This window comes from Salarias fasciatus, chromosome 13 (assembly GCF_902148845.1).
Source record: "Salarias fasciatus chromosome 13, fSalaFa1.1, whole genome shotgun sequence".
NCBI lineage: Eukaryota > Metazoa > Chordata > Actinopteri > Blenniiformes > Blenniidae > Salarias > Salarias fasciatus.
The window spans coordinates 14,050,576-14,062,510 of NC_043757.1; the positions used below are offsets into that span (position 1 = coordinate 14,050,576).

The 11,935-nt window shown below is 43.5% G+C and overlaps 1 protein-coding gene across 2 annotated transcripts in view; it reads right to left on the reverse strand.

Moving 5' to 3' along the window:
* The window catches only part of dst (dystonin), a 98,700-nt gene that overhangs the window by 38,863 nt on the left and 47,902 nt on the right, over positions 1 to 11,935 (reverse strand). For both annotated transcript variants that reach the window (XM_030106091.1, XM_030106092.1), the window contains 7 exons: positions 11,783 to 11,929; positions 10,450 to 10,538; positions 10,248 to 10,356; positions 1,742 to 1,894; positions 1,409 to 1,642; positions 1,013 to 1,297; positions 202 to 750 (listed from right to left, as the gene is read on the reverse strand). In XM_030106091.1, the coding sequence (XP_029961951.1) occupies positions 202 to 750; positions 1,013 to 1,297; positions 1,409 to 1,642; positions 1,742 to 1,894; positions 10,248 to 10,356; positions 10,450 to 10,538; positions 11,783 to 11,929 (1,566 nt within the window). The remainder of the gene's footprint in view (positions 1 to 201; positions 751 to 1,012; positions 1,298 to 1,408; positions 1,643 to 1,741; positions 1,895 to 10,247; positions 10,357 to 10,449; positions 10,539 to 11,782; positions 11,930 to 11,935) is intronic.

Genomic DNA, 11,935 nt, shown 5'->3' on the forward strand with positions numbered 1-11,935 from the left:
TATGCAACACTATCTGAATCCACATAAAGTAGAACACAGAAACACTTAGCATGTGTTTCTATAATTATGTTATTTTTTTTTGCTAAATTATCACAGAATAAAATGACACCCTAATGAACCATTGACTATATTTAGAGTTATTTGTGGAGTCAAATGCTTCCACCTTGTGGCACAAACCGATCACTGCGTATGGTTCAGTACCTGTGAATGCAGTGCTTTGTATCGGCTGGCTGCAGAATCCAGTTTCTCCTGGACAGCAGTGCAGGTCCCTGAAGTATCCACACGCAGCTCAGTGTTCTTAGCTGCAGGGTCAGCCGAACCGCAGGCTTTAGCCACGTCCAGGACTTTCTGTCCCGAAATCGTGATGAAGCGAAGGTCCCCTTTATGGGAAATCACATCCTCTGAGAAGCTCCTCTGCTGCTGAAGCTTATCACTGAGTACATTATGGGAACCTGCAGGAGCGCCCAGCTCCTCCATCTCTGCTTCAGCCTGGTTCAACCAGCTTTCAAACTCGTCGCAGTCGTCGGTGAACTTCTTCAGCTCCTCCTGGACGCCCTGCACCTGCTTCATCTGCTGCTCGGCCTGAGTCAGGGAGGCCTCGTAGCGCTGCTTCAGGTCCTGGATGTTCTTCTGCAGAGACTCTTTCTCCTCCGGAGACAGAACATTCGCTTGCTTGTCGAGCAGAGCCTGAGCCGACTGTGTGGCCATGATCAGATCCTGCTGCTGGGAGAGGATCTCTTGATGACGTGCCTGAAGACACAAGAAAAGCAAAAAGCTGCGGTCACTCTAATTAATTCAACCTTTCACACATAAACTCTGCTATTTTACTGTTTTTATTCAGTTTAAATGCGCAATCTCTACAGATATTTATTCAAGATTAGTTGTTGGTATTCAATACTTAAAACCTGTTTTGGTGCATCTTAGCAAATGATGATAGAAGCTTGTGACACTTCTCATAAATCCATGTTGCTCTTCCAGTGTTACTGATTGACACACAACAAACAAGCTTCACCTTGACTCGGTCGTACTGCTTCTCCAGGTCGTGGGATGCATCGTTGTCGCCCCCGGTCTCTCCACCACTATCATTTTCGGCGGTCTGTAAAGCATTTCCATTGGCGTCGTCGTCCTCCCCCATCACTGCCTTAACCGAGGTTTCCTCTGGCAGGTTTCCATTTTCTGCACTTATATGGTCAGTTTGCTCCTGACCGCCGTTGTTTTGATTCCCTATGTTGGATATCCAGCCCAGAAGACCTTCGATTTTGTTCTTACTTTCTTCAAGCCGTTCAACAGCTGCTGCCTGCAGAGACGGACCACACATTACCAATGCTGACTTCATACCACCGCATCACTCAAACTGTCAGCCGATACATATTTTTCCACAAACCGAACATATGAAAGTAACCCGAACCTTTTCGCTCTCTTGTTTTATGGCCGTTGTAACCACCTTCTCCAAATCCTTCCTGGACTCCTCCGCCCGCTGGTTGATGAGCTTGGCTCTGTCTTTAGCCTCTTCCAACTTGCTCTCAATACTCGCGACCTGATTTGGCATCAGCTTGCTGCGGTTTTCATCCAGAAACTTTTTCGTGCTGCTGATCACCTCATTCAGGGCGCTGGCGTTGGTCAAAACGTCTTTTTGCAGAGCCTTCAGATCAGACGGGGCAATGAGGCAGGTGTTGATTATTAGGCACCTGCTGTCATTTCACGAAAAACTTCTTGTGATCAAATCAAAACTGTATCAGACCTGGTGTTCCTGTTGGTACTGCTGCAGGTCCGAGACACTCTCCGCATTTCCGGCCTGCTGCTGATGACCGATCAGCCGGTTCTCAGTCAGAGTGAGACTGTCACAGACATCCTCCAACTTCTCCGCAAACTCCTTGTGTCTCTCCAACAAAGACTGAACAAAATAATTATAAAAAAATAGACGTTAAACATCTTAAGTTAAGCTCAAACTTCACAATCTTTACTTGGAGCAAATGAAAACCTACAGCCATTTTCAAATAAAGGCTGATCTTCATAGTCTGAATACCTGTTTTAGTATTTGGGAGCAGAAAAATCAGATCATGAGAGAAACGTGTGAAGCACACACAGAGGACCATGCAAAGTCTACACATATTTCCCTGCATCAAAAAGCACAAAACTCTAGTATGCTGTAAACATGCCCTTTGTCATCACAGCTTTGATCTCGTGATCGGAACCAGATAACATCTTATCGTGTGTGTGTGTTAGTGGGCTCATTGTGCATGAAAGTGTTCTGACAAACATTGTTTTTCCAGCGTTAATTGTTCACTGGAGTCTTCGGGCCTGCAGGGTACAACCAGCAGAAAGGTTAGTAAGCAGGAGGGTTCAGGCATTTAAACATGCAATGCAGTCACTTGTTCAAACACTCAGGCATTAACACTGGGCTGTCGTGACCTCAACCTATCAGCAAAACAAAAAGAGGAAGAAAAAAGAAAGAACACTTGTCCCTAACGTAAAATCAAAACATTTCATTTAAGTCCAGGTAAAAACTGGATAATTTCGACTTTTATAGAAACTGAAATGTGTGTAAACAGTGGTGTGAATCCACACTCACATCTGAAACAACATCTGTGAAACAAACAGCACAAACACAGGCAGACCTGATCCCGATTTTCTCCTTCTCTGGCTTCCAGCAGGCCCTCTAAGGCGCTCCTCTGTGCAGCAGCCCTGTCTATCTGGTCCCTGAGCCCACGCTGAGCGCTGCTCAGGGACTTCAGGAGGCAGCTGCTCTGAGACGGACTCAGAAACTGAGCATTCTCAGAAATAAAGCACTGGATTTCAAACGTGGCATCCTCCAACCTGAGCCTGGCTTCACTGAGCAGACTGTCTTCTGTGTCCTGGAAGAAGAGTTTGAGTTACGCTGCATGATTCTAGTTACTGTACATGTGCAATGTGTTCAGTTAGAATTTCAACACACCTTATTTTGTTGGCTCAAATCTTTCAGTGTGTCCACGTTACATGAGCTCAAATCCACATCCCACATCTCAGAGTTTCTCTGAATGAGACCTTTGAGTTCCTCAAGTTCACCTAAATATTTTTGGTACGTCGATTCCAAATGAACCTGAAATCACAAATAAATGAGTTGATTTCTGCTGCTACGACTTTAACTGCAATTGTCTGACCACCTGAACACCAACCTTCTCTGTTTCCATCGCTTGGATCAGAGAGTCCCTTCTTTCGGCACACATGTGAGACACGGCACTAAAATTCGGCTCCAGCTCCAGGTAGGTTGAGGCCAGATCTTCGTGGATTTGAATGGGAATATCCTCATCAACACAGTTTAGAAGCTGTTTGGCTTTTTCCAGGTCTGATGTCAGAACATCAGCCAGTCTGGAAAAATGCGACTCCAGACACTAGAAGAGATATTTTCAACAGCATTATGTATGATTTAAAATAAATTGTCATGATAATTTATACTACATAAAGCTAAGTTTTGCTGACCTGAAATTCATCTATTTGTATCTGCAGCTCCTCCATACTGGTGCATGTGGGCACTTGGGTAGGCAGGTCTTTCTTGACGTCGTCTAAAACATCAGCATGATCCTGCAGTCTGCCAACACACTCTAAATAATCCTGGACGGAGAACAGCTGTGGTGGGAAAGCGAAAAGTGAAATGTTGAATAAATGTGCTTTAATTCACAAACTAATGAAGGGTGCGAAAATCACCCTGAAACTAAATGAACCTTATTTTTGGCTTCGTCTTCTTGGGTGTCTGAAGGTTGCTGAGTTCTGGCAGCAGTGTGACAGGAAGCAGTGTCGTCCGCCGCTGACCCCTCATCCTCTCCCTCTGAGCTCTCCTCTTTGATGCTCTCCAGTGTGTGCCACCTGTCCTCCACCAGAGAGTCGCCCCCCAGAGCACTGCTCAGAGTCTCCATCACCTCCTGAAGCACTGAAAGGTCCTGACTGGAGGAAACGGCCTTAAAGACCTGCAGCAGCTGAAGCTGGATACCTGAAGCCTCAGGCTGTTCTGTTCTCTCGCTGACTTTTTCTTCCTCAAATTTCATTTTTGGGTCTCCTGTGTGTTTGCTGTTTGACTGAAGTGTGTTTTTCTCAGGTAAATCCGCGGCAAAGTCAACACTGGTTGGCTGTGTGAACTCAGGCCAACTGTGTTCATATAAAGCCTGTGGAGAATTTAGATCTAAAGCACTGCTGCTTTCAAGGTCTTGAGTTTGAGCCTTTTGAAAATCACTGACATCAGTCCTTCTTAAAATCAATTCCTCTGGGCCATCTTCATGAGCCTTTAAACCATTTGAAGAGGACAAACTGGATGACTGGCTGCTGTCTGACGGGGAGTAATGAGCTACATGGTGATCCTCAGATACATCCGACCTGCTTCTGTCCAGTTCAGCCTCAGAAACCAAGCTGTCCCTAATACCAGTGTTACAGCGTCCAAGGTCAATGTTTGGATTCACTTTTTCCCTCCCTTCAAATGCAGAACCCTGCAGAGTAGCATTGGTGGTATTCAAACTACTATCACTACCAATGTCCGGATTTAATTTTCCTTCCTTCATTTCAGCTGCAGAAAACAGCAGAGTACCGTGAGTGGTATTCAAACCACCATCACAATCAATGTCTGGATTTACTTCTCCCCTCCTGCCATATGCAGAAACAACCAGAGCCTCACTGCTGACATTCAAACTACTATCACGCTCCATGTCAGGTTTTAGTTCTTCATCCCTCCTTTCAGGTGCAGACACCTGCAGGGCAGCACCAGTGGTATTGAGGCTACTATCACGATCCATGTCTTGATTTATTTTCTGTTCCTGCTTTTCAGATGCAGAAACCTGCAGAGGAGCACGAGTTGAGTTCAAACTACTATCAATACCAATGTCTGGATTTACTGTTTCTTCCTCCATTTCAGGTACAGAAGCCAGCAGAGTACCATGAGTGGTATTGAAACTATCCCAACCCATGTCAGGATTTACTGCTTCATCGCTCCTTTCAGGTGCAGACACCTGCAGAGCACCACCGGTGGTATTCAAGCTACTATCACAATCCATGTCTTGATTTATTTTCTGTTTCTGCTTTTCAGATGCAGAAACCTTCAGAGCAGCACTAGTGGTATCTGGACTTCTGTTACAACCAGTGTCTGGATTTATTGTTTTTCCCTGTGTTTCAGATGCAGGAACCTGCAGAGCAGCACGAGTTGTATTTGAACTACTATCACAATCATTGAATGGATTTACTCCTTTTTCTCTCTTGCCACATGTAGAAACAAGCAAAGCATCACTGCTGACATTCAAACTATCACAATCCATGTCTTGGTTTTTTCCTTTCTCCTTTTCAGCTGCAGAAACCTGCAGAGTAGCCCGAGTTGTATTAGAACTACTGTCAAAATCATTGCCTGGATTTATTCCTTCCGCTCTTCTACTATATGAAGAAACAAGCAGAGCATCACTGCTGACATTCAAACTGCTGTCACCATCCATGTCAGGGTGTATTTTTTCTTTCTGCTTCTCAGATGCAGGAACCTGAAGAGTACCCCGAGTTGTGTTTGAACTACGATCACAGCCAAAGTCTGGATTTACTGTCTCTCCCTTCGTTTCAGGTGCAGAAACTTGCAGAGTACCACTAGTGGTATTCAAGCTACTATCACAGTCCATGTCCAGATTTATTTTTGGTTTCTGCTTTTCAGATGCAGAAACCTGCAGAGCAGCACGAGCGGAGTTCAGACTACAATCACTACCAATGTCTGGATTTACTGTTTCTTCCTCCATTTCAGGTACAGAAGCCAGCAGAGTACCATGAGTGGTATTCAACCTACTGTCACAACCAATTTCTGGATTTCCTTTTTCCTTTTGCTTTTCAAAAGCAGAAACCTGCAGAGCAGCATGAGTGCCATTCAAACTACGATCACAATCAACATCTGGATTTAGTTCTTCTCTCCTGCCATGTGCAGAAACATGCAGAGCATCACTACTGACATTCAAACTATCACAATCCATGTCTTGGTTTTTTCCTTTCTCCTTTTCTGATGCAGAAAACTGCAGAGTAGCGCTAGTAGTATCTGAAATACTATCACAACCAATGTCAAGATTTACTGGTTTCCTCTTCATTTCAGGTGCAGAAACCAGCACAGTACCCCGAGTGGAATTCAAACAACTACCATCATCAGTGTCTGGATTTACTTCTCCCCTCCTGCCATATGCAGAAACAGCCAGAGCATCACTGCTGACAGTCAAACTACCATCCCAATCCATGTCAGGATTTACTTCTTCATTCCTCCTTTCAGGAGCAGAAAATAGAGTACCAGTCCTGACATTCAAACAAGTTTCATAGCCATTGTCTGGATTTACTTTTTCTTCCATCGGTTCAGATGCAGAAACCGGCAGAGTGGCGCTCGTGATATTCAAACTGCTGTCGCAATCCACATCTGGATTTCTTTTTTCTTTCTGTTTTTTAGATGCAGAAATCTGCAGAGTAGCATTACTGACATTCAAGCTGCTGTCACACTCTGGGGAAAAGGCCTCTGCGAACATCTTGGTGTCATCTGCAGTCAGTATCAAGTCTTGACCATCAGAGCCCTTTTGATTCAGTGTTTGAGCTGCAATAGCTTCAACTGAGCCAGCAGGTAACTGAGAGGAGCGGGGATGTTGTGGAGGAACACGTGTACCCCAGCTTTCACCACTTTGACAGCCGCTGGGATCAGATTCGATACTGATATTATTTTCTGAATGAAACAGTGTTTGAGGAGGAACTGTGACTCTGCTGCCATCTGTTGGACTGTCTTTGTCGTTGCTATGAGAGATTGAGAAAGTGGCACTTTCCAGCAACTTCCTGGGCGAAGACTGATTTACACTGAGAGTTGTATTGCTGTCTAAAGGCGACCAAACAGCATTTGGATTATTTTCTCCAGTAGTTTCCCCATGGAGAACTGAGTAATTTGATAAGAAGGGACCTTTTCCACCTTCATTGATTCCCTCATTTTCCATTCGGGCATGGCATCGATCACTGGCAATACTGTCTGCAGGCTGGCGGCCAAATTTATCGGAGAGATAAGCAAAGGTGGCATGTTGAGTCTGGTTTTCATAATCAGCACTGATGCCGGGATCTGTTTCACTCAGATGAGAAGGACGTGACTGGACTGCCGGAGCAGCAAGCTCAATCCCATCACTGTATGGATCCATCCTAGCTGCCAGCAGACTATTGCTCATGGTTGGTGATTCACTGTTTTCGGCAAGTGGGGTAAATTTGTGTGTGTGACGAAGCTGCGGTGGAGTGAGCTCACCGAGGGAGAAGGCTGAGCTCATCTGAGGATCGAGATTACTGTCTGGGAGGAGAGAACCGTGAACGTAATGGCTGATTTCTCCAGTGGCACAGCCTATATACTGACTCCCATCATCACCACCATGGCCTTTATTAGCACCTCCCTCGTCTGACAAATCAAGCATCATGACAGCAACCTTCCTCTCAGCATTCTCATCTTCAGTCATTTTAATTAAGCTCAAATCATACATGGGGTGTCTGGAGTTTCCTTCGGGATAAAAGGTAACTTTAGGATCTAAGTCAGTGTTTTCCTCTTCACTTAATCTAAACTGACCTAACTTGCTGGTATTATCAGTCCAGTCAGATTTTAGGAGGCTTGGCTGTTCTGCTTGACATTTCTTTAATGTCATCTGTTGTGGAAGAGTAGCTGTGGTGTTTTTATCTCCCAAAACACTTTTCATCTTATCTGACTGCAGGTCAGGCAGCTCTTCAGTTGTCTTGTCTTCAGCCAATCTTTTATGAGGAGTTTCCTCCAGATCAAAGTATTTCCCAGAGGTATCATGCTCAGTTTCTTCAGTCTCACTCATCGTGCATGAAACATCAGCACGGCTAACGTTAACTCTTTGTGTTTTACTGTCCGGTGACTCGACGTTGTAGCGTGGCGGTATCTGATGGCAGGAGCGCTCAGATTGAAATGTTGGCGGTGAGTCAGTGTTTCTGGTTTTCACAGAACATGATGTGGAAGACACTGACATTTCTGGAGAACTAGGGGGACTGGGATGTCGATTATCAACATCTCCAAAGTCAATTTGTAATCGATTACCCCAAATGCTTTCACCCAGATCACCAGATTTTGTCCAGTTTGTGTTGTTCTGAAACACAATTTCCTCCTCATACTCTGTGATGTCCATAACAGTGCAGGTACCGCCTAAAAACTCATCTAGGTTTCCTTTTAGAGTCTTTTCATTAGGATGTGATTTTTCATCACAGCTCATTCTGACGCTGCCTGAAGAAACAAAACTATGAGACTCAAATGCCTCATAATAAGTACCTTCCTCAAATGAAATCTCCTCATTAGCGCCAAAACCAAAATCTTGAGGATGAAAACAGTGTGGTACGTGTGCCAGCATCTCCTCTGTGTCCTCGTTTATGTGCAGCGATATCTCTGAACCTGCCTGTCCTGAAACCGTGTTATCATTTGGAGGTCCAGGCAGGTGAGTGAAGCTTTGATACGTGTTTCCGAAAAATGTTGGATCGTCAAGAAAAGCTTGAGTTATTTTAGAGAGCTGATTATCGAGAATCAAAACCCTCTGTCCTGACTGTGGATCGACGTAGCTGTTCATCATCAAGTATGAAAGAAACAGCTGCTTTGCCTCCGAGGGAGAGGGGACGTTGACCTCTGAACTGCAGGCAGCATGATGGCATCCATCAGTGGAGAGATTTTTATACATGAGCCAAGATGAAAACTTGTCATTGAGGTGATTAACATCAGGAAACACATCTGGGATGACTACTGATTTCAAAACCTCTGCAGTGTATCTGTCTATGAAACTGTTTTGAATAGCAGTGCTGAAATCAATGACCTCTGAATATTCGGGGATGTAAAATGCTGCTATTTTACTCCGATTACTAAAAAGTGAGCTGGAGAACTGACTGCTGGTGCTGCGCTCATCATGCTGCGATGAAGTGGACACCGTTGTGATTTCCCCAGAGTGAGGCAACACGAGTCCCACAAACTGCTGCCGATTCCCCAACATGATGAGGGTGCTGCTAGAGCTCATCAAATCGCACTGAACAGCCGCATCCATCTTCAGGCAATCATCACTGTATTGACTCTGTGCAGTCTCTGACGCCTCAGTTCTATATTTCCCTTCCTCAGAGTCACTTTCACCCACTAACATGGTCTCTTCATCTCCAAAACCATCAGAAGCAGACCTGAGAGTCCTGATGTTCCTCCCTGATGCCAGTGATTTATCTCTGCTGAGGCATTTTAATATCAGTCTATTAACCTCAGAAGGTTCAACTGCCCCCTCGGGCTCTGAGAGCGACAAATACTCTGCGGTGTCAGGATTCATCATCTCCTGACAGGCCTTCTGCCTCTCAAGAGTCTTTACATAGACAGAAGCTGGTATCAAACCAAGCTGAAACGCCTGCTCCAGGGTCAGCGTGTCCCCTGTATAGCCGAGAGTAACTCCATCGCCGCCCTGGTTGACTTCTATCAGCTTTATAATGAGATCGTCTGACATGGACCCTTCCCTCGCTGCTGCTACCTCAGACAGGGACACGGAGGTGATGTGTGAACTCTGGATGCACTTGCGTGGTTTGTGCAACTCTGGGGAGTGATTCTGTGTGGATTTGAACATGTGATCGTCGTCCCAGTCCATAAGGACGTGAGAGTCTGACCAAGGGAGGTGGGAAGCTTTGCCGTTCTCTGGGACAGTAAGCCCCAGCATCTGATTGATCAGATCACTGGTGAATCCGGTCCCAGCTCCATTAGTGCCCTGCAGAAAATGGAAGAAGAACAAGTTATTCAGTGGATATAGATTCTAGAATGTGTAATATATGAATTTACTGCTAAATTTTCCAAAGCAAGGCAATAAAATTGATACTCACCAACACACAAGCATGTTAAATCGTGTGCACAACAGCGTGACTGCAACAGGGTTGCAACAGGAGAGTGACAAACATTTAAAGCTGTCATGCTGATCTGAGGATGCAGTGTTCAGCATCTTGCGGAAAGAGTGGAGTTAGTTAAACTGTAAGGTAACACATCACTGGTAGGATATCATATCAAAGCTGGATGCAGTTAGGCATGTTTACAGCATACTCAGGCTTCAACTTCACACATTTCTCTGAAATCTCTAAAGATAAAAAGTGAAATGCAAGAGAAAAATTGCTGGCACTGCACAGGGGAAAAGAGTATAATGGTTAGTCATGCAATCCACGCATCAGGTGGCACTGCTTGCTCTGCGCATCATAAAGGACAAGGGTAAAACACTCAAACACAAAGTCTTGAGTCCAACCTCTTCTGCAGAGGCTGTTTGATCAGAACACTGCTGGGAGATTTCATTGTATGCCTGAGTGAGCGCCCTCAGCTGCTCCTGGGCTGTCGCTCGTTCCTCCTCTGTCATTCTGTAAAATGAGAAAAGGGAGGTTGCAGCTCAGAGCTCGAAAACTGCACAGAGGCTTTAAAAGCCTATAAAGGAACGGAGGAGCAACACTTACTTGTCACTGTGCTTGTTTAGCATCGTTTGTGTGGCTCTGAGTGCTTCGGCAATTTGTTCTTTTTTCGTCACCATTTCCTCGACTGACACCTAAAAAAAAACCAGACAGGTTGTTACTGCAGAGTTACGATACAATGTCTTAGTCAGACTACACCAAACAGCAACACACTATTCACAAAACCACACGAAGAAAGAAGAAATGTCTGAAATTAATTTTTTTTTCTATTATACAAGAGGTGAATAAATGATTTAAGCTATGCACTGCAATCCAGTGTTTTGTGAACCTGTTTAAAAAGTGACTTGTCATAACGAAATACTAAAAAAATATGACTCTGACAAAGTAAGACATTACTCTCATGCTCTGTCTATCGCAAAAAGGCTTCATTAATGCATCTATTTATTTTTATGGTACTGTTATATTGTTATATATACATGAACCGATTTAAATATTGGAAAGCCAGAAATACAATGACAGAGGTCTGCAACTCGTCAAATGGAAATAGAATGATCAGAAAGTTTGATTTCTAATAATAGATTTTCCAGAATAGTGTATATATGTGGACCCAATCCTTATAAATAGAGATTAAGATAACAGTGTGGAAACTTTAACTTCTGAGAAAATCATAATAGCGGGACTTTACAGGTGATACACATTTCTGAATCATTAAATTAAATTTAGAGACATAAAACAAAATCTCACAAATAGCAATATATATTAAATCATTTCAAAAATATATATTTTGGGCAAAAGGCCATGCCAGTAACATACGTTTAATTACAATTTTCATCTTTCAGCACAATAATTTATCCTTTTACTTCAAATGCACTAAAAAAAAAAATCATGTTATGTACTTATGAGTTTACTAGGAAAGCACAGTCAGAGTGTGATTGCTCTAAAGTAAGCAAAGTAGTGTTTCCCAGTTTTATGCAGATGAATGGGTCTGATGCATGATTCTTGACACACACAAGAAGTATGACTATACTTTGATTGCCTGTGGCAAGTTTATTTATTCGCTCAATGTTTCCCCAATTTGAGTGCTTGTGCAACATATGAGGTATATTTATTGGATCAGTACGATTGACAAATGCACAAATTCACAAAAGAAAAATCATAATTCAAAACATGTTTTCAGTAAGCATCATGATCAGTAGTGAAAAATCTGTGAATTAAATCAATGTAAAAGGTCTAAAAGTGTTTCTTTAATTAGAAAGCACGGATTTTGACAGGAAATGTCTGTGATATAATACTCTTGAAAATTATAAGTTACTATAAAGTGATTTTTCATGTACAAATAACTTGTGATAGTGTTTTTAAGAAGACACACATTATTTACCTGTGATTTATTAGAAGTGTCTGTGTTGGCATTATTATCTTTCAGAGAATTCCCGTCATTGCTCATGGTTGGTTTCACACTGGACATCCAGTGTAAAAGTTTGCTAACTTTATCACCGTGCTCTCTCTTCTCCTCATCAACAGATCTCTAGAA